At 37.4% G+C, this 21689-nt stretch overlaps 4 protein-coding genes across 4 annotated transcripts; 1 reads left to right on the forward strand and 3 right to left on the reverse strand.

The window, feature by feature from the left end:
- The first annotated feature begins 249 nt into the window (after positions 1-249).
- Positions 250-2266, forward strand: LOC105162602 (uncharacterized). The gene is made up of 2 exons (XM_011080676.3): positions 250-1749; positions 1931-2266. Exons 1-2 carry the CDS (start codon positions 694-696, stop codon positions 2009-2011), a joined length of 1137 nt encoding a protein of 378 aa, XP_011078978.2. The 5' UTR covers positions 250-693; the 3' UTR covers positions 2012-2266.
- A 4885-nt stretch (positions 2267-7151) lies between these two features.
- LOC105162445 (sec-independent protein translocase protein TATA, chloroplastic) lies at positions 7152-10839 on the reverse strand. Its single transcript, XM_011080456.3, has 2 exons — positions 10389-10839; positions 7152-7424 (listed from the first exon to the last, which is right to left on the reverse strand). The coding sequence occupies exons 1-2, from the start codon at positions 10692-10694 to the stop codon at positions 7305-7307; spliced, it is 426 nt and encodes a 141-aa protein (XP_011078758.1). The 5' UTR covers positions 10695-10839; the 3' UTR covers positions 7152-7304.
- Positions 10840-11880: 1041 nt separating this feature from the next.
- On the reverse strand, positions 11881-14579 carry LOC148789505 (sec-independent protein translocase protein TATA, chloroplastic-like). The gene is made up of 2 exons (XM_011080455.3): positions 14143-14579; positions 11881-12152 (listed from the first exon to the last, which is right to left on the reverse strand). Exons 1-2 carry the CDS (start codon positions 14446-14448, stop codon positions 12012-12014), a joined length of 447 nt encoding a protein of 148 aa, XP_011078757.1. The 5' UTR covers positions 14449-14579; the 3' UTR covers positions 11881-12011.
- Positions 14580-16182: 1603 nt separating this feature from the next.
- Positions 16183-21133, reverse strand: LOC105162444 (light-inducible protein CPRF2-like). Its single transcript, XM_020694012.2, has 6 exons — positions 20600-21133; positions 20129-20216; positions 18528-18738; positions 17777-17852; positions 17569-17694; positions 16183-16748 (listed from the first exon to the last, which is right to left on the reverse strand). Exons 1-6 carry the CDS (start codon positions 21053-21055, stop codon positions 16365-16367), a joined length of 1341 nt encoding a protein of 446 aa, XP_020549671.1. The 5' UTR covers positions 21056-21133; the 3' UTR covers positions 16183-16364.
- Between the last annotated feature and the right edge of the window lie 556 nt (positions 21134-21689).

The raw sequence follows: 21689 nt of genomic DNA on the forward strand, positions 1-21689 counted from the left end.
CTTATGTTCTTCACATAAGAATTAGGGCAAAAATGATACTGTAGCAAAATTAACTTGCTTAAAAAAATAAAAAAATTTCAAATTTAAAAGGTCACATGCCAAACATATCCTAATTTTCCTTTATAATTAAACCCCTCCCAACAACAAGTGTGACTTTAATTTGAGCTTTCAAACCCTTATTCATTTAGTAGCAAAGGACGTTCACCCATAAAGTAATTAATCACATCTCCCCCTAAGACATCTCTGCGCCTGTCTTTCTCAACGCACCAGCAGGTTGCTGATGGCACGCGCAATACGTCTCACACACGACACACATCCACCACCAGCCAGCCATGTCTGCACTACACATACATGACTACTACAAGAGAAAGTCACTTGAGCATACAATTCTAAGTATAAACTGTCATTCTCGACCAAAAGTTATCATCATATCAGCTAATGAGTGCTGGAGAACACTCAAATAGCTAGCACTAGTTGTGGGTATTCATCAACTTCAACACAACGATTCTCATCAACCCCTCAAACCACAAGTATCTATCTATATATCTGTTTTGTTTTGATATGCAAAAATAGGTGGAAATAGACCTCTTGTAAAACCACACAAGTTACACTAATTTAAGTATAGTATATCGCTAGTCCCACTCATAGAAGCTTCAAGAGTGAGAGTGAGAGTGAGAGTGTGTGTGTAATAAGATGCATTCCTATAACAGCCATTGTAATTACAATCCTATCATCACTTGCACTGATCAGGCGCCTTCGGTTCCCCACAGGCCTTTTCCCGACAACCTCATCAGTTCTTCTTCCAAATCCGAAGACTACCCTTGTTCCTCTTCCTTGTTTAACTTTCCTAATTCTCCACATCTGCCTTTGGAGTATGAGGATGTTTATCTCCAATTCCTCGAGCTTTTCTATCAGCAGCAATCAATGACTTCAGATCATGACGCCACCATCCTTCCCGAGCCGGATTCTAAAGAAAATCCATCGAAAGAAGCTGCAGCCGGCAATGGAAAAGCCAGCATCCCAGCAGTGGATCAAGAAGTGCTTGTAAGAAAGAGAAGCTCCAAGAAAGATCGGCACAGCAAGATTAATACTGCACGCGGCCCAAGAGACAGAAGGATGAGGCTGTCCCTCGACGTTGCGCGGAAATTCTTTGACCTCCAAGACATGCTGGGGTTCGACAAAGCAAGTCGAACTGTGGACTGGTTGCTGAAGAACTCGAGGGCCGCCATTAGGGAGCTCGGAAGAGTCTGCGGAGTAGCTCATGCGAATCAAACTAGCTGCAGCCATATGCGTGCAAACAGTGGATCCTCTATTTCTGACGACTGTGAAGTTGTGTCGTCGTCCAACCACTCCACCACCGTCAAGACGACGGAGGAACCATTACCTTCTTGTACCAAACAGAAAAGGACCAAGAAGATAAAGGTAGCTCGAGCAACTGTTGCAACGGAATCAAGGAGGAAAGCAAGAGAGAGGGCTAGAGAGAGAACAAGTCAAAAAAGACGGCTTGGTGAAAGTACTGCAGGCCCAAATCTATTTGCTGGCTCAGCAATTAGCCATAGCTTACAAGAATCAGCAGGCTCCCGAGTCTGGATCAATGATATGGGGGCTGTGCCGGAAGATTTGAGCTCTGATGAAGCACGTGCTTGTGTGGTAACAGAAGAAGTAGTAGCTAATACCTTCGTCTGTCGCCAATGGAACCCGCTTATCACCGTCTCCCATTGCCAGGACGATGCTGGATTATCGCATCAAGTAAGTTTCACATTGACTCACACACACGTATATATTACATAATTTCCAAAAACAGTTTAATAACTTGCTTAAATATTTATTTTTTGCACTTTTTCATATTGATTTTCTCTTTTTCTGGCCAAACTCTAAGTCCCAATAAACTGCATATTCAATCTTGATGACTAGTACTCTATTCGCGCAGCAAAAGCAGCTCGCAGATCAGCACCATTTTTGCGGCAAGCAGCCATGGGAAGCCTACCACAGTTCGTATCTATCTGGATAAGATACTCTACTTGATTTATATATTGGCATTTGATTGTTGGAATAATATATAGATCAATGATCTTAAGCAAGCTATGTATGTACGTGTAAGATATCCTTCAGTGAACTTTAATTTTCAGTTTCCTTTGATTGTATTGTGGCTAGCTATCGAGAAATACTGATTTGGAATGAGAAGGAATAGCTAATTTGTCACCACGAAGATTGATTTATCTTTTTGAGTTAGGGGATTATCAAGAATCTTTTCATTTGTTTTGGATCCTTCTCTAGTTCTATTTTGATTTATTCATTTCACTTATTTAATTAGTTCCGATCGAACCCATATAATTGAAGGTGGATCACTCTACTTAATTAGTTATAGTCTCTTAGGGTTCTTGTCCTCTGTCAAGTATATTTAACACATGATCAGTTTTTCTACCTTCAAGAACAAGGCCATTCCAGATATATACCATCTCTGATTATGAGAGCTGTTTACTAAGATGAATGAATAGTTTTTTCCGAATTTAACTGTACATGAGGCAGGCCTATGCAGTGTTTTTAATGTTAACAGTCATAAATGTTGAGAGAATACAACTACATATGTGAATGGACTCCTAAAATGTGACAGCCTGAGCTACAGTAGATTTGGTAAGGAGATAATGGATGGAGTAGAATGCCCAGAGAAGTCTAATCCATGTAGATAGTTTTGATGCATGGAAGAATTTTAGGGATGTGTTGTTGCTATAAATCCTTGACGATTTCTTTTTCAAAGTTCATATGCCCAAAAACTTGAAGGGGGGAATATTTTGTTCATATATATGAAAGCATAATATGTGTTTTGACATGTACTTTTCCAAGGAGACTAGCCAGCCACGGAGTACTTGAAGTAAAAAAGGACATCTTGGCTATAGAGGATATAAGTTAGAGTTCTTTATTCTAGTTTCAAATCTGGAAATAGACAACTATAGGTATTTAAGATGTGTTCATCTCCTTTGCTGGTGCAACATTCGAAACGGTTCCAAATAATAACCCTGTGACACTACTAAGGCTGAATTGATTCTAGTATATGATACTGCAATGAAGATTTTCTGGAAAGTTTGATGGAATTGCTTCTTCTTGTTGAATCTATGCCCAAGCAATAGTTCAATGTCTCATTGATGCTTTGGACATGATCGATATCATTCAATTTAAATAATTATTGGTACGTAGAAGAAGCAATGTTTTCTGTGGAAGTGTTGTTTTAGCAGAAAAATGGCATGTTTTCATCCATATCCGTGTTGTAAAGTCTTTAGGTCATACATAAAATATCCGTCCGTGGCCTTGTCCTTAAATGTTTAAGTTAAGGATCATTGAGATGGGAATACCAATGAACTCATGCCCATAAGGCACAATGCTTGTAAGGAGAATGTTTAGTTTTATGGACATTGGTGTGGAGGCATTAGTGTGTGTAAAGGGTGCTTTTTTAGAATAAGTGGGGAAAATAATATTTTTAGTCCCATAAGTTATATTACTTTTGGTACCATTTATTACGAGATTAATACTTTTAGTCCTATAACTTAAAAAATTAGTATTTTTGGTCTTCATGCACTTTTTCGTCTACAATTTAACAATGTAGTCATGTACCTAGCACGTTGCCACTAATTACTTTGGTTGGATGAAAAATTGGCCCTTGTTTCAATAGTAGCCTATGAGTGCTTCATTTGGCCTACTTGATTTATTGTGGAAGACATGATTCTTGTGTTGCTTCTACTTGTTTTTAACTTATAGAAATATAGAGAGTATAGTATTCAATTTTTGTGAGAGATGAGAGAAATTACTATTTTTTTTACTCTAATTAAGTTCCTTCAAGATTTATTTCCCCTCCTCAAATATAGTTATATTTTTCTCAAGAATTGGTCTCAAAATGAAAAACAGACCAATTTTCTCTCCAATCAAAGCTACTTAACGAACACATGCTATGCATGTGCTCTATACCTTGGTAGACGAAAAAGGTGAATGAAGACCAAAAGTGCTAAGTTTGTAAGTTACTTGACTAAAAGTGCTATGTCCGTAATGAATGTGACCAAAAGTAAAATGGGTCTAACTTATGGGACTAAAAATATTATTTTTCCAACTATATCGAACGACTTCGTAAGAAATTTACTGTTGCAATGTTGTCGAATTGAGAATTTCTTGATGTGATAGTGCAATATTAGCCATTTGACTTAAGACGTCATAGTGGCCGTCTATATGCGGTGACGGATTTGTCCATTGTTATTTATTTTTAACGATAGTAATTTTGATTTTAGAGACGGAAAAATCTGTCTCTAGGACCATGTTTTCATGTAATGGTATGAGATTTTATGTGGAATAACATCTAAATGGGTGTAGGAGAAGATGACTAACCTTTGGATAACGAGTATCATAAAAGTAATTAGGTCCTTTTATCAATTATTTCTCGATTGAATTCAATGAATAGAGAGTAAGTCGAACCTTATTGACTCAATAGTTATATATGTATAATTTTTTTCTTTTTCTTGATTAAGCGGTAGATATAGGAAATCCCACGCCTAGTCCCCGTGCCACTCTAGCCAAGCACTTTCTAATCAAGACACAATAGATAACATAGGAAATCTCCCATTCATCAAATTAGGTTGGTGATTCTTTCATGTGCCACTCATCTATCTTCATATTTAAATAGCACGTGCAAACTTATAATTGAATTTTAGAGACGGAATTTTTCATCTCTAATTCCGCGATGGCAAATTTCTGTAGGTAGTTCTATTCAAATTAATAATTAAGTTTAAGTATAACCTATCTTTGGTTTTAGTGCACAAACGGTCTCTGATTCTGATGATGATAATGTCTATGTATTTTTCATCTCTAAATCTATCTCAAAGTAGTTTCCTTATTTATTATTTTCATCTCTGATTCCATCTCTAAACCTTACAATATTTTCATCTCTAAACCATCGGTAATAAATTATTTATTTAAAAAAATTGAATTCTATATATCTAAATTAATAACCTGATCATTATAACAGAAACAATATAACATGATAATATCAACTTATAAACTCCATTAGTTACATCATCTGACAAATTATTTTTACAATCAACAACCATAGAAACCATGTCACAATTTCAACCAATAACATTTCAAGCTATTTCATAACATCAACCAACAACATTTCAAGCTATACCATAACATCAACCAACAGTCATTTCCACAACCAGTTACAATGCAAACCAACTGAACTTGCAAAGAAGGTTAACAATCCAACCAAGTTGTTAATTAGTTCAACTATGTGAGGCTCCAATAGTTAAAAGATAGCAAGTACTTAAGTGGTGTAAGTACCTAAGTCATTCATATAATTAGTAACAACAAAATAACTAATAGACATTGTTGTCCTTCAAGACCCACCGACAAATTAATCTATCACACATATTGGAGCAATTTATGGATTAATTCCTGCAGGTCTGCCTCCTTCTTAAAGCCCTTTCTCCCTCAGTCGAGCCTTTTTCAAGAGCATTTTTAAGTAGTTTTCTAGTTTCTGGTTCTCTTTTTGAATATTCTTCTTCAATCTTCCTAGCATTACAATGAAATCCTTAACTTTTTTTTTTAACTAATTAAATTTCTTCACGGGTGCTCTAAATGCAAAACTAATTGAACTTGCACTTTTAGACGTAGAATTATTCCCAAATTCATATAAGCGTCCCTCTAAAGCACCTCCAACTACATCATGTAACCTAGCTAGCCTCATACAACCTAGTTGACACACGAAACACCACCCTAACAATTACAACTGGATTTGGGATGTTTGATAGGTGCTTAACGGTTGGTGTAGAGACCAACTCGTTGTGGACCACTCATCTGGATGAACCTAGTGTGCTGAAATTGGGCACCTTATTATCACCAGCATCATGTGCTGGTGGGCAAAATGCTGGTGAGGACTATGCGGCTAAGTCGTGGATAGTTGCACTGGTAGCAACATCGATCATGCTATTTGAAAGGGCTCTGCTTAGAATGGAGTCATTCTTGGGAGTGAAATCAATAGGAACCTGCAGGGGGTGGAGTACTAACTGCTCCAAAATGTTGCGCCCTCTGCTCTCTGGCAGCCATCACACCAGTAAGGAGATGTGGACTCAATGAACGATTATCTCGACCACCTTTTAACTTCATCCAATCTTACCTCAAATTTCTCTAAGGTGGTGCCAATTATGCTTTTGGGAGTTTCAACCCTATAAAAATCGAAGGATCAAGCTAGAGATCCCAGGAAAATGGAAATAGGGACCAACCTATAAGAAACACTTTAGCATTTTGGTATTTAAAGTCAGCAACATTTTTAGGTGAATCCTTAATAAAAACAAATAGATGTTAGAAAACGAGTGCATGTATGATTCTTATAGGGAGTGCTAGAAAGCGTTAATAAGTGATTCAAACTGTCTCAAGAACACTTGTCTTACCTTGACCTACTTGGTACCCTTTTTATAGGAGGGGGCCATGCTCTGTACTAATAGGAATAATAGCCATGTCAGCAGGAACTATGCTCTGATTTGGAGGAGGTTGATTTGTTCCATTAGCTAAGTAGGCCATCATTTCTAGATTTTTGCTGGTTTCTCTAATTGCTTGTTTGACATGTCTCCACGCGGATGTATTCATCTAACGTGGGGACTTCATCATGTATGCTTTCATGATGGGCTGCAGGTGAATTAGGCTGGCCAGTGGGTCATTAGTACGCCTTAGCTAGACCGTGTATTGGAATTTTCAGGAATCCTAACCTTCTTCTTTTACCTAAAAACTTGGACGGGCCTTGCTGAGCTTGGGTCTTTATTTCAAAATTTATGCTCCACGCATCGTCAAGGTTAAAGATTCAAACTTCACCACCTTATTAAATGTCATAGAAACAAATCTTCAACTATTTTCTAACAAATAACATTATATTTTCTGACAATCCAAGTACTTGAAGTATATTTGGGCAATTCAGTTTCTTTTTGAAGGTTTGTTTACAATTTCCGAGTCAGCAAACAATAATGGGGTGTCTGATATTATACAAATATGAGACAGAGAGTTTGGGTGTAGTTATTCAACCAATGTGAAGTGAACGTGTTATCCCTAACAAGTGTAGGATTAAAAGTGATCAAGCATGCATCCCCTTCCACTGAATCCACAAGAAAACTCCCAGATAACTTAAACCTTTCTCATCATCTGCTGTTGCAATAGGAACATACAAGTCTTATTGATCAGAATGCTCAGAGATCCGATAGTATGTATCTTAAGTGTGCAGTAGTACAAGTTTCCTACACCAAATTACTAGGCTTAAGTATAAGAACTCTCCTTCATGCTGGGACCTTGTCCTCTTGCTTCTCTTCTTCACTGGCTGTTGTAATTTTCTCACTGGATGGCTCAGCAGAAGACTCCCCTTCCTTTTTCAGTTCTGACTCAAATTCTTTAGCCGCCTACAGTTGAGAAAGAAAGCATCACTACAGGCGATTGAACAGTCAAGTAACTTAAGTAAATCCATCAGGGACAAGGTGTATGCAGTTTGAACCTATGATCTGATTGATTTGCAGTCAATTACAAAATATAACCAATAAATAAATATTTGGCAAAACGTTGACTTCGTCCAAACTAATACAACAAGATTCTTCCTGAGCACATACTTGAATGTACAGGATAGACTAGACGGAGTGTAATATTATGTAGGAGTGTGCAGTTAGATCTTTTAAACCACACAAGCATGATGTGGCTTACATGATTATTAACTAGAGATATTAACACAAACAACAGTGGAGGCATTGCCACAGAATTTGCTGACCACAAGTTGCCAAGTAGCAGTAATCATAAATCCCAATAACCATGAAACAATAAAAAATGTATGTGGAGCAGATGTCAATTGATGGCTCTGTTCCACAAAACCTAGAACGGAGTATGGACCAAGCTAAAAGCACCAGAAGGTACTAACATGACTTGGTCCAACAACTGACGCAGCTTATTGAAGCTAAAAAACTGGCTGCAGAATGCAGTGGTGGAAAGAAGATTTAATTCATTACAGTTATCAAGAACTTTGAATAGGTAAGAGTCCATCTCTACAACTGTTAACGCTAAAAAAGTACTAGCCTTTGAGCTCATGATCACAGATATTAAAAGATTCAACTAAAAGCATAAGCGGGAATCAGCTAGCTTATACAAGTGAGAACATAAAGGATCAAACTGATTCCCAAAATTTTTCCTCCCAGTTTTATCATCATTGAGCACCATGATTTGTCTCTATTTCTAAAGCCAGCACCACTAGATAGAAATTTGGCAAGGCCTTATACAACAGTTGCATAATCCAATGTGAGACAGGGTGTTACAGACTTCCCAACTCAAATATCTGATGTCCTTATTGCCCCTAATCTCTACTCCATGGTCCTATTACAAGTCCAGCTTATCCAACTAGACAACTGAGCGTGACCCTATGATGTCTATGAAGGGTTTGGTTACTAATCATTGTTAACATATCGGAATCCAATGAATTGACCAAAGTGCATAAATCTGCTAAGAATTAGAATTACCAAAAGGTATATGCTTAAACCCTGAACCATAAACCCCAAAGCCTAAACCCTAAACCAATTGCAGGATGCAGGATATTAGTCACATGAAGTAAGATCATGGAGGTTTGTTTTTTGTCTAAGATTCAACCTAAGTGATAATCGTTGCACATAATTTCATTTGTCTTCCTCATAGAAGTACAGGATCAACCTACTCATGATCCCAGACATCATAAAGGTCATTTCACGAAAAAAATTTAGGGTGCTCATTCCATATATAACAGAGTCTACAAAATACAACATTGATATTTTCTGAAATGCAGAATGCCAGTTTTCAAGCAGCAGATGGACACAAATCCCGCCGGTCAACAACTCCAATCTATTACATATACGAAATTAGTAACAAATTCAGTCACTAACCAAGGGGAATCTATTACCCACTGTCAAATTTTAAGCAAAGGCCTCACCGGTGCACTACCCATAGTTGTCAATTCCAGTGTAATTTCTCTAGCCCTAAGCAACCGAAGTATTAAAGATGAAACAGCTCCAACAGGCCTCATTGTATGATATGTCTGCTAATTAGCAGTAGTACTTTTCCAAAATGTATTCCAGGATTGCTTGAACCTTCTCCATTTTCTATTCATAATTCCCTGAAAACCCTGACATGTGCTTGAGCAAATTCTTTTGACATAAATGTACTGAGAGTGTGAAGAGAGAAGTATAACAACCATGAAGGGATCCTAAGAGAGAAATGGAATCATGACTAACGTAGAAAATAACCATAAAAACATTTATCCTCTCCTTATCCCCAAACCTTAATGTTTGCACCACAACTTCCTACTAAAGTAGCATTCTAATGTATGCATTCAGGATTCCCTGGGAAACACTGTTAGGTATATTTACAAGCAAAATTGTTAAATATATGCATCTAGACCTGAGGATCTGCGTACATGAGACACCAGCACCATAACAATATCTATGAAGTGTTGTCAGCCGGAATATGAAAATTGGAGCAGAAATAACAGCACAAATTTGCATTATCCTAAGCTTTAACATCAATGTTTATACATTAACCTCCTCCTAAAATACACAGTAGCCGACGACACCGTAATGATTGTTCTGAAGGTTCTTAAACATTCATTTTCTAGATATCAAAGTTAACAATGAAGAAGATACAAAGTGAAACTACCAACAGTGCAAACAACCACAGAGCACATATTTTTTACCAACTAAGCCTTAGAAAAGCTATAATTTCTTCCAATCAATAGATATACCTAACATCTCTTAGAATGTGCTTTCACATTTTTCCACGATAAGAACACATAGATAAGCATTACTGGTCAGTGTAACAAAGCACGGGTTTATCCACAGCAAGAGGTCTAGAGATCATGCGCTCTTACCAAGCAAGATAACTGAGACCAAGATTTTGATTCCCCATCAAAGATTCTGAACATATTCTCTTGCAGAGAGACTGCAATTCTTTCACATACTTACGAGAACTCAACACTAGGCATTACACATCCGATAAAATCTTCTTGGCAAAAGACAAACAAGTCCCTGTTTCTTTTAATTTATGCCTAAATTTAAATCATCTCAAGTATAATTCAATTTGTCACTTTTGCTGATAATTCACTAAGGATTTCCTTGCTTTGCCCAAATATTTTTAAAATAATATAAAAAGATGTCCTGGTCGGATAATTTTCCTAAGAACAGAGGTTCTTGCCCTAAACATCAAACTAACCCTCTTTAGCCTTAAACGTCAAATTAGCCCTCTTTGCCCAATTTCAATTGAGCAACTGCGAAAATCAATCATCGAAGAGCAACAAAGAGATCAAAGCTACAAAAGAAATACAGTCTACTTTTTCCAACAAAAAGGATAAAAAGTAGGACCTGTTGGAAGCTCTTGACCGTCTTCCCAATGCTTCGACCCACTTCGGGCAATTTCTTCGGGCCGAATACGAGCGCCGTCACGCCCGCAATAACTACGAGCTCGGGGACTCCAAGCCCGAAAAGGCAGTTGCAGGAAAGCCCTCTCTTCTTGGCTGTCCTGGGCCGATCCGCATAAAGCACAAGGCCTGCCCGGTTACACACATTGTAGCTGAAGAAAACTGAGCTGGAAGAAGATAGAGAGGTGAATCTTGGTGATGGGTTTGGATTGTTGCACGCTGTAAGTGCAGCAGATGAGATGGCTGCCATTGATTCAGCTCCTCTTCTAAGATATTTGCTTGCTGTAGAGAGCTTTGATATGGAATGGAAGGTAGGTCAAGAAGTATGATCGATTGGTGGTGGGTGGGTGGAGTACTTGGATATTTTTTGGGTCTGTGTCTTGAATGGATATACAGTACATGAATGTATATATTAAAAACAAATCTATAAAGGGACTGTATGACCATATGTTTCACGTTTTGTCGCTTAGCAATAATTAAGAATGATCTCAACTTCAACTCTCTTAACAATCACTCCAATGGTGTTAGAAACGGGAAAAATATGCAATCCCTCGCCCAACCAAAACCAAATGTTTTACGGTTTAGCACGGAAGAAACACAGTTTATTGTTTAGTTACCAACGTGTGTCCCAAGTTTAAAAGTCCATATAAAGAACGGTTGGAACATGTTTTTGATAATCTTGAAATCTTGTCGCTCAACTTGTAAGGATAGAAACTGTAAAGATAGCGAAGAGGTATTGATTATAAACCTTTTATACCTATGTCAGCAGGCTGTGAATGAAAAATGTGAAGGTAAGAAGAATATTCAAGGTATTAAAAATTGTATTTGGAGCATAAAGAGGTAAATATTTTAAGTTGTATAATTTTACATGAATCATTAAACTAAGAATGAGCAGGTGATCATCACAAGTAGTATTGGATCCCGACGACAAAAATGTGAATTTTAACATGTTTTGTGATTAAAAGAAGAGTTGTGGACATTTATATAAATTTCCATGTTATTTATTGAGGATGTGGAATTTTAATGTCAACAAGTAGAAAGGGCAAGATTGAAAAGTCTATTGATAAACATCAAGATGCCATCACTTTTCAAAGTTCAAAATTGCAAGTTCTTCATCACGATTGTTGAGCGGTGGTTACCAATTAGCAAACGCTATGTCGCATAGTTTCCGGCCAATCAGTTCATCATTTTCTTTGGAGTTTCCCACACAACGAGCCGATAAATACTGAAGCTTTTTTCATGTTGACTTTTACTTTGTTTCAATTCCTTGATCCTCTTGTTAATTTAATATGCTGCTGAGAAGAATTTCAATAATTTAATCATTCTGCAAGAGAGTAAACGTGTCATCCCTAAGCAATAATAAAACAAGTGTAAGCAAGCATCCCTTTCCACAGACCGCACTCCCAAATGAAAACTTAAACCTTCGTGATCACCTGTTGTTGCAATAGGAACGTAAAAGATTCATTGATGACGATGCTCAGAGATCCAATAGCATGTATCTTAAGTGTGCAGTACATGTGGAGGGAGCAAACACCCACAACTAATTCCATACACTAAGTCACTGTGCTCAAGTATAAGAGCTCTCTTTCGTGCTTGGGACCTTACCCTCTTGCTTCTCTTCTTCACTGACTGTTGTAATTTTCTCGACCGATGGCTCAGCAGAAGTCTCCCCTTCCTTTTTAAGTTCAGACTCAAATTCTTTAGCTGCCTGCAGTTGAGAAAGCAAGCATCATTACAAGCGATCAAGTAGTCAAGTAACTTAATTATCGGTAAATCCAATCTGATTGATTTGCAGTCAAGTCAACTAAAACATATTACCGATAAAATAAATATTTGGCAAAACATTGACTTCGTCCAAACTAATACAACAAGATTCTTGCTGAGCATATACTTGAATCTACAGGATAGACTAGATGTGTGTAATATTATGTAGGGGGGGTGCAGTTAGATCTTTTAAAGCATATAAGCATAATATGGCTTCTAAGACCATTAACTAGATACCATTAACACAAACAACAGAGGAGGGATTGCCACAGAATTTACTGACCAAGTTGTCAATTGGCAGTAATCACAAGTCCCAATAACCATTTAAACAATAAAAAATTTTATGTGGAGCAGATGTCAATTGATGGCTCTTTTCCACAAACCCTGCATAGACCAAGCACCAGAAGGCAAGCTTTGGTACTAACATGCTTGGTCCAACCACTAACGCAGCTTATTGAAGCTCAAAAACTGGCAGCAGAATGCAGTGGCCAAAAGAAGATTTTATTCATTAGCGTTTTGAATAGGTTAAAGTCCATTGGCTACAATTGTTTACAGGCTAAAAAAGTATTAGCGTTTACATAATTTTGTACTACAGAGCAGTTATTGAACCAGTTAAAAAGAGATAATGAGAAACTGAAGATCCCCAAAATTGCTGTCCATAAATAATTAAAAGAATTACCACAGACAAACATACTATATATGCTAATTTCTTATTCATTAGAAGCAAGTATGACAACAAATTGTCCATATAAGTTCATCTAATAAAGAAGAAAGAGAAGAAACAATTTTCAGGAACTCAATGAGGTTGATGCCTTTGAGCTTATAATCACAGATATTAAAAGATTCAACTAAATGAGCATAAAGAAGCAGCTAGCATATATAAGTGAGAACATAAAGGATCAAATTTTGCTTCCCAAAAATTTTCACGTCCAGTTTTATCATCCTAATTGAGCACCAAAATTTGCCTCAATTTCTTAAGCCAGTACCACCAGATAGGGCTCTGCAAAGGGCTTATACAACAGTTGCATGATCCAATGGAGGTAGGGTGTCACGAATTCCCAACTGAAATATCTGATGTTCTTATTGCCCTCAATTAATGGTCCATGGTCCCTATTTAACTAGTCCAGCTTATCCAACTAGACAACACCATGAGCATGAGCCTATAATCTCTATGAAGGGTTTAGTTAGTAATCGATGTTAATAAAGGGAAATCCAATCAATTGATCCCAAGTGCTTAAATCTGCGAATAATCAGAATTACTAAAAGGTATATCCTTGATTCCTGAGCCATAAACCCTTAACCCTAAACCCTAAATCAATTGCAGGATAGGGTGGTCCAGATGAAGTAAGATCATGGAGATATATATTTTTCGTCCAAGATTTCAACCTAAGTGATTATCTTTGCACAGAATTCATTGGTCTTCCTCATAGAAGTACGGGGTCAACCTACTCTTGATCTCAGACATCATAAAGGTCATCAAACATTCCAAACATAACTCTCTTGCAGCGAGAATGCAGTTTTTATACAAACTTACAAAAATTAAACACTCAGGCATTACACATCCGTTTCAAATCTTCTTGGCAAAGGACAAACAAGTCTCTGGTTCTTTTAACTAATGCCAACGTTTGAACCATCTCAAACATAATTCAATAAGTCACTTCTGCTGATCATTCACTAAGAATTCCCTTGCTTTGCCCCAATATTTTTAAATACTATAAAAAGATTTCCTGGCCAGAAACTTATTTTCCTAAGATGTCCTGGTCAGAAACCTGTTTTCCTAAGAACAGAGGTTCTTGTCCTAAACGCAAACTACCCCTCTTTACCCAATTTCATTTGAACAACAGCGAGAATCAATCAACTAAGAGCAACAAGAGATCAAAGCTAAAAAGGAAATACAGCCCACTTTGCCCAGCAAAAAGGATAAAAAGTAAGACCTGCTGAAAGCTCTTGACCGTCTTCCCAATGCTTCGACCCACTTCAGGCAACTGCTTGGGCCCGAACACGAGCGCCGCCACGCCCGCAATAACTACGAGCTCGGGGACTCCAAGCCCGAAAAGGCAGTTGCAGGAAAGCCCTCTCTTCTTGGCTCTCCTGGGCCGATCCGCATAAAGCACGAGCCCTGCCCGGTTACACACATTGTAGCTGAAGAAAACTGAGCTGGAAGATGATAGAGAGGTGAATCTTGGTGATGGGTTTGGATTGGGGCACGCTGTGAGTGCAGCAAATGAGATGGCTGCCATTGATTCAGCTTCTATTCTAACTTCTAAGATATTTGCTTACTGTAGAGAGATTTGATATGGAATGGAAGGTAGGTCAAGAAGTATTATTGATAAGTGGTAGGTGGGTGGAGTACTTCGATATTTTTTTGGGTCTTGGTGTTTTTATTATTATTATTTTTTTTTTGGTGGGTCTGAGTCTGAGATAGATGTACATGTATGTATATGTATATATATATATATATATTAAAAACAAATCCAAATCCAAATCCATGTAACGGACTGTGTGAAAAACGAGACCAAATTTTTCACGTGTTGCCGATAATCAATAATTAATTAGGGTTGAAATGAAAATTTCTTTTTGTTTGGTGTTAACTACATTTGTATCCTACAAATATAAAATTATTTCCTTCTAAAAAGTTTTAAAATTATATTTAGAACTTTAAACTTTTTTTTGAGAAAAAATATAGTTTTTAGTTCTTAAAGGGGTTTAAGTGTAATTAACCTTTTTATTTATATAGGACCAAATCTAGGGTTCAGGAAGGGAATTTAGAACAACATTAGAGGAAAAAGATAGTTTTGAAGAGTAGAAATCCGTGGTTTCTAAAAGTTGAGTGGATTTTGGTGTTTCTGAGTCATTTTTTTCAAGATTTTAAAAATAGGGGTGCAAAATGAGTTTGATTTAAAGATTAACTCAAACTTGAGTTTTTTGTGCTCGAGCCTTCAATGCTTACACCTCAAGCTCAAATATTTTTGTTCACGAGCTTGTAAGCTTTCTTTTTGGTATTTTGTAGGGGTGGTCCGCACGTTCTTCACATATTTCTTTATTTATCATACTGATTTTTAACATATTTTTTTTAAGGTCATTACTAATTTAAACAACGGAGTGCTGGCTTTTATTTTACAGGTCCATTCTGCATGAATCCTTATAGGAATCTCAATCGATCCTTTGATATTTATGGTGCTCCCGAAAGACATTATATAGTACTGCTGGATTTTGACATTTATCATTGGTTGCACTAGTGGAAACATTTGAGTTAAGCTGGGAGTATGGCAAACCTAGTAATCGGGAGGAGACAACTATTCAGCAGGAGAAAATCCAGCCCATGGCACTATCATCATACATGTTGCTCACCTGGTAGGGCAGGCTAGCATTGTTGAAGCTCCCTTCTCGGCTGGTTGACAGCATGTAACATTCCCGAGTACGACACAGCTAGCCGCAGACTATCTGATCGCAGATGTTTCAGTGATATGCTCCCTGTCCTGGGGGATTCTATGAATCTTCCCTTTGATTTGTTTTCTCTTAACAAGCGAGTGGAAATATCAGGTATTCCGCTCACCCCGTGGAGCCCATTTAGATATCGGTTTCTGTATCCAGACACCTCCTGCACTTGGACATTTTACCAAATTTTCAACAAATTCCTAGGATCCATATCATACTCCACCTCTGCACGCTTAACCATCTGTGCTGCCAACCAGCGAATCTACGTTTGTCTCAATGTCGTCCCTTCCCTCTTCTAAATTCTCATGGCAATTATTCATATTGATACTGCATTCCGGGACTCAGATTGGTATTTGTATTTGACAGTGATGGAGAATTGAGCACTGTAATTGAAAATGATTTCCACCCTTTGGATCAGAATGTTTTATGTCACTTGTGTTCTCTTTCCTGAAAGTAGAATTGAGGTGTCTTGATGTCTCCTCTTTTCTTTTTTTGGGCGTCTATATACGTGGATGTCTTTGTTTTCTTACAAAACAAAAACAAAGGAATCAAATGTGTATTTAATCTTGCAATTGTTAATCGAATAGAAAACCTATTTGTATCAGGAACTTCACATAAGAAAAAATTAATCCAGGGATGAATCTTATCCAGAGAGCAACTTAGACCAAGAAAAAATGATACTACAAACTAAAATTTATGGACTCCTGTCAACGTATCCTTAAGGTTCACCGGCACCTTGTGTACCTGAGGAAACACGGATGCGCTTCTGCAGATGTTCCAAGCTGGCAACTCTTGGCATGGAAACAGTCCTTCCCTTCTCGTTCGACCCAACTGCTGTTGTTGCGTTAGATTGTACATTCTCTCCTGGAGCAATATCCATAATACCATTTTGAATTGTATGGTTTCCCACAGAGGTGTGACTATTAGATGGGGTGTGGTGGTAATACTGCTTCAGATCATCTTGCACTGGCATAGCTACGTCGGCTGATGTGTCGGGACTATTGACAAAGGATGCCATTGCAATTGTGGATATCTCGGACATGGCTTGGAAAAGTGGGTTCAGCCCAGTGACTCTCTTAACTGTTTCTTCAGCCATTTTGACCTATTGAAGAAACAACAGTAGTCAGCTATCTTCTGGTGAAATAATCATCAAAGCATCCCACAGATACTATGATCCACATGAGGCAAAACTACCACCTTAATCCAGGAAAATTGATGTATCATTAAATGACCAATGGAAAGAAAAGGATGAAGGACAGACACACATTTATCAGTCACTTGCTGCCTTAAAGAAACCCATGTAATAGTAGTCTGCCAAAGCACATCCGGTTCTTGCATAATACAAAAGGTTTAACCTATTCAATAATAGGTTGAGTATGTCATTTGGGCAGTTCCCCTCAAAGAGATTCTGAATGTGAGACTTAGCAAACCAAATTGTATCTGATCCACTCACACGAAATACCCATATTTGAAACTTTCAACACCAAATTATTTTTGTTAAGCAAAGATATTCATACTCAGAATGGGAATCAGGATCCGCCAACTTGTGAGAATAGTCTTCAAAGAGTCAAGAGAACAGTACTGGTCTCTCATTCTAAACATCTCATTTGAAATTTCAACATAACAATTGGTTCCATATATCCACTGGCTTTTAAAAGTTGTCCACAGTACTATTAATCATGGTGTTTAGAGGCAAAAGGCCATCCCAAATAGATGCATTCACCAACCCATTGTTTTCAGACTCGTACAAGGAGCCGATATTTTTATGACATTTTTTTTTTATTCTTCAGAACTATCTTTTCTACAGAACCAGTACTTCCGCGGACTAGTAGAACTTCAATAACAGTTCTTCAAAAATAAGTTCCGAAACATGGATCTCCAAATGCAAGTAATCCCATCTAAATCTATTTGATAGAAATTACCTTTGCTCTCAATGTCTCAACATCGGCTTTCAGAACTCTGTTGTCAACAGCTGCTTCATTGTACTTGTGGGTTATGTCTGTAAGGCGCTTGAGTAAAGAAGAGTTCTCAACTTTTAATTGAGTACCCTACAAAGCAGCATAATCAATATCCAGCTGGAGAGTTACTGGAAGGTAATCCAGATAAAAATGACCAGAGGTGAGAATAGACCTGTGTTTCAAGCTCAGTCAAATGGGCCTGCTTTCTTCTTCTAGACCGACGAGCTGATTCTCTATTTGAAAGCATTCTGAAAACCGTAAAGAAAATAATTAGAGAAAAGAACTGGACTTTGAGACTAGAGAACGCACTAAAATACCCTCAAAATAAAAAAATAAAAAAGAAGATAAACTTGGAATTTTGGCAATCCAAGGAGTGTAGTTGGCTGATTCATGATGTAAACTGCCATCTATAATGTTGACAGTCCAATATTTAGCATAGAATAACATAATTAACAAGTTACATTGTTTCAGATATTTTAAGGCTTAGAGAAAAGAAACAATGTAAATCATCTGTGCAAATATTTGCACTGGCCACTCTTTGCATTTAGCAAAAGCTCAAGGCCAATACACATGAGAAATATATTCTATTACTACTGCATTTCGCCAACTGATGAATATATGACACAACACTTCAGAAAGTCTCATTTCTGTTCTGTATCTGAATGCCGGTACATATCAGCAAGAATGTTCCTCAAGTAGGTAACAAATCAATTAAAACAACTATCTTCAACAATGAGATTTGCCCTTCTGTCAAAGAAATAGATAAGTGGCTTTAAAACAGAGAGATGAATTTCCATCATGTAAAATCTATTCGCAAAGACTAGTCTACATCTGCACTCATGTATTCGAGTTAACTTCCTGACATGATCACAGAACTCTCTATTATGTAAGACTATTGACAACTAAAAGATTCAGCTGAATACCTTCTCATGCGTTTTGCATCTGTAGCGTCCATATTTTGAGTCGCTTCATTTTCTCCCTCAGCTTCATCATCATCTGATTGTTCCACCGATGATCCACTTGTCACTGACTTTACCTGGGCTGCAGATTTCTTAAACACAGCTGGTAAGGGAGACAGAGAAACTGGTTCACCAGCATCTATCTCTTGTAGCTTTGATGAATCCTGTCCACTTGCTAAAAAGAAGAGGAAACCCAAACAATAACAATGTTAACATACAAGGTCAATGTCCAAAGACTTTATCATTTAAGCCATTTTTATTTATGCCCAAGTAAATACATTTGCACCCTAGTAAATTACACGCATAGCAAAATGTTGTGGGTTGCAGGGCAGTATTGAATCTAAGACCTTTTGTTCAGTTTCCAGGAGTTTTTTAACAGCAACACTAAAAACCAGAGATTTAAGGAAAAAGAGTAAATGCACGTGTACGCTGCATTAACTCCAAACAAGAACATTTCCAGTTGCTAACCTCTGTAATTGCCTTTGTCAGATACTAATACCTGGCTGAAAATTGTCCAACATCTAAACTGGCTAGATGACAAAAATGATGCAAACATGTTCCAAGTTTCACATATATGCAGATGGTTTTTATAGCTATGTCAAATGGAGACCTCATAGGGACTCTGGCACAAAATGTAGTACCAGGTACACTAAAAGTCCTCATAATCAACTTACTTGATTAATGTAGAGTTTTTAAAATATGACACACGCCTCTTAGCCAAGCAAGTGCCATATTGTCTCTGACAGATGTGACTTGACCAAAACAAAATGTGCATGCAATAAATGAAACCTATATTCATAGCCAGAGCAGATAGTGACATGTTAAGTTCATATAATATGTCAAGCTTAGTGTGCTTCATAACTGAAAGAAAAACACACCAGCGAAGAAAGTAATCAGATATGTGTAATTACATAACATGGTCAATATACAATTAAGGCAATGAGAAAATGAACAATGACATAAAACACAAATTCGTAAAAGGATCCTCCTTCCAAATAGAATCAAAAAATGGGGGGGGGGGGGTGTTCAACATTAGTACCTGCATTTCATCAACTAAAACCAACTACTGACATTGACTAATGCAACATTTTGTGAATATCTTAAACTTGGTAAGCGAGCTCTTTGCCAAGGCTGAAGAAGTTGACAAAATCTCAAGATGCTATTGGATCAAATAATGTCCCTCAAGTTGACATGGACGATGACTAAGGAGTAGTAAAGCAAGCAGGAACATTTATACAACTTTGAGGTACAATTGTGCAATCAAGCACACCCATTTTGTTTAAATATCAAGTTCAGAGAATATGCCAACTTCGTAAAATTTCATGATTAGAGTTAGCGAAATCAGTGGGAATGGGCATATTTCATCGTTTCCATTTCTTCCTATTTGCTCTTTCAAAATATATTTGGCCATCTCATTAACAGCGACTATGAAATGGTAAATTGATCCATTATTCCAATATCCATCTGTAAATATTTGAAGACATACTTAAAAGTTTTAACGATTTATATTCCTTAGCAGGTGGAAAATTCTCCAAAAACTCTAGAACGAAAGAGGTACCGCTAACCTTTATGATTAATGTGAGAGTTCAGCTGTGATGGATTAGAAGCCGGGGACACGGTAGCGGCAGACTCTTGGGCCTTGTGATTGCTTGCCTATATAAATTGCAGAGTTTAGTTTTTAGCATAAAAAGAAAACAACATATGAGTTAAAATATTAACATTGTAATCTCGTATTGATGCAATTAAAGTGAAAACGCGTGTGTTTATGTTTTCATTTTCAATTTTCAGTTGACAGTAATTAAAATTGAGTCAAACGAGAAGGTAAAATTCTAAAAGAGAGAGAAATCTATAAAGCAAAAGGCAGAATTAGTACACAATTGTTACAAATTGCTTCATCATTATCCGATGCTCCAAGCATCATCATCTGGATCAGCTTATTCCATTAACTACGGAAAAACCAAGTAACATCTTCTTTATTCATTGATCTTCCATTAAAAGTACTTTTTTCAACTTCCTAAAAAGAAAAGGAAAAATACCCAAGTCAAAGCGACGGCGGCGCAAGCCAGCTGAAGGCGGCTTTTAAGATAAGTCTGGTACTCCTTGGAATCTATCGGAATATCCGGCGGCGGGCCTGCCGCCGCCCCTGCTGCCTCCTCCGGCTGCTGCTGATTACTATTTGCACCGACCACCAAACTGTAATGATGGTTCTCTTTGATCTCCACGACTTCTTCGTTGTGGGGAGGATGCATCGACGACGATGGTGACTGCAGCGTGGTGGTAGTGCGATCAGGCTCCGCAGTCTCCTGGAGGAATCGCTGGAATGCCCATTCCGACGAACTACGGTTCATCCGCATCATCTTGGAAGCAGCAGTCGTGGTGATGGAGGAGGAAGACGGGTAGTCCGCCTCCTCCTCCTCCAGACTGAGCCGGATCGGGGAGTGGGGTGACCATAGCTGGTCAGGTATCTCATCCACTTGAAACATCCTATCCATCTCTCTCCTCTCTCTCTCTCCTCTCTCTCTCTCTCTCGTCTCTCTCCTAATAAGCCTCGCATGAAAATAAAAAAGTTTGTACGACTATTCGTTTTTGTCTTTGGCTTTGATAGTTTTTATATACCAAAATCGCACTTTCGATCCCAATGTATTGGATTGTTCTCTCTTTTAGTCCTAAATTTTACAAATTTAACATATTTAGTCCCAAACTTCTGAAAAATAGACATTTTTCATATTTAGACAAAATCACATATTGACCACGTGCCATTACTCAACAGCTGACGGAGGTTAAGGTTTTGGGACTATATATATCTAACTCTTGAATTAAGGAACCAAAAGTGAATATCCTCTATTTAGTGGGACCAAATGCCAATTTCAATACTTAGTTATACTAAGAAAATTTTACACTTTTTCATATTTTTTTTTCTAATAGTTATGTATTTATGAATATATTTCAAGAAACTTGTAACTTAAAATAATTATATAAAATAGATTATATTTTTCATTTAAGACATACATAAATAAAGTTACAAATAGTTTGGAAGTTTTAAATTTTCTAAGTCTGAAATGGGTGGATATAAATTAATTAAAAGATATTTTATTTTCAATAATATTATTTTTCATATTCAAGAAA

Source organism: Sesamum indicum, linkage group LG1, assembly GCF_026168435.1.
Source record: "Sesamum indicum cultivar Baizhima isolate 11 linkage group LG1, ASM2616843v1, whole genome shotgun sequence".
Lineage (NCBI taxonomy): Eukaryota > Viridiplantae > Streptophyta > Magnoliopsida > Lamiales > Pedaliaceae > Sesamum > Sesamum indicum.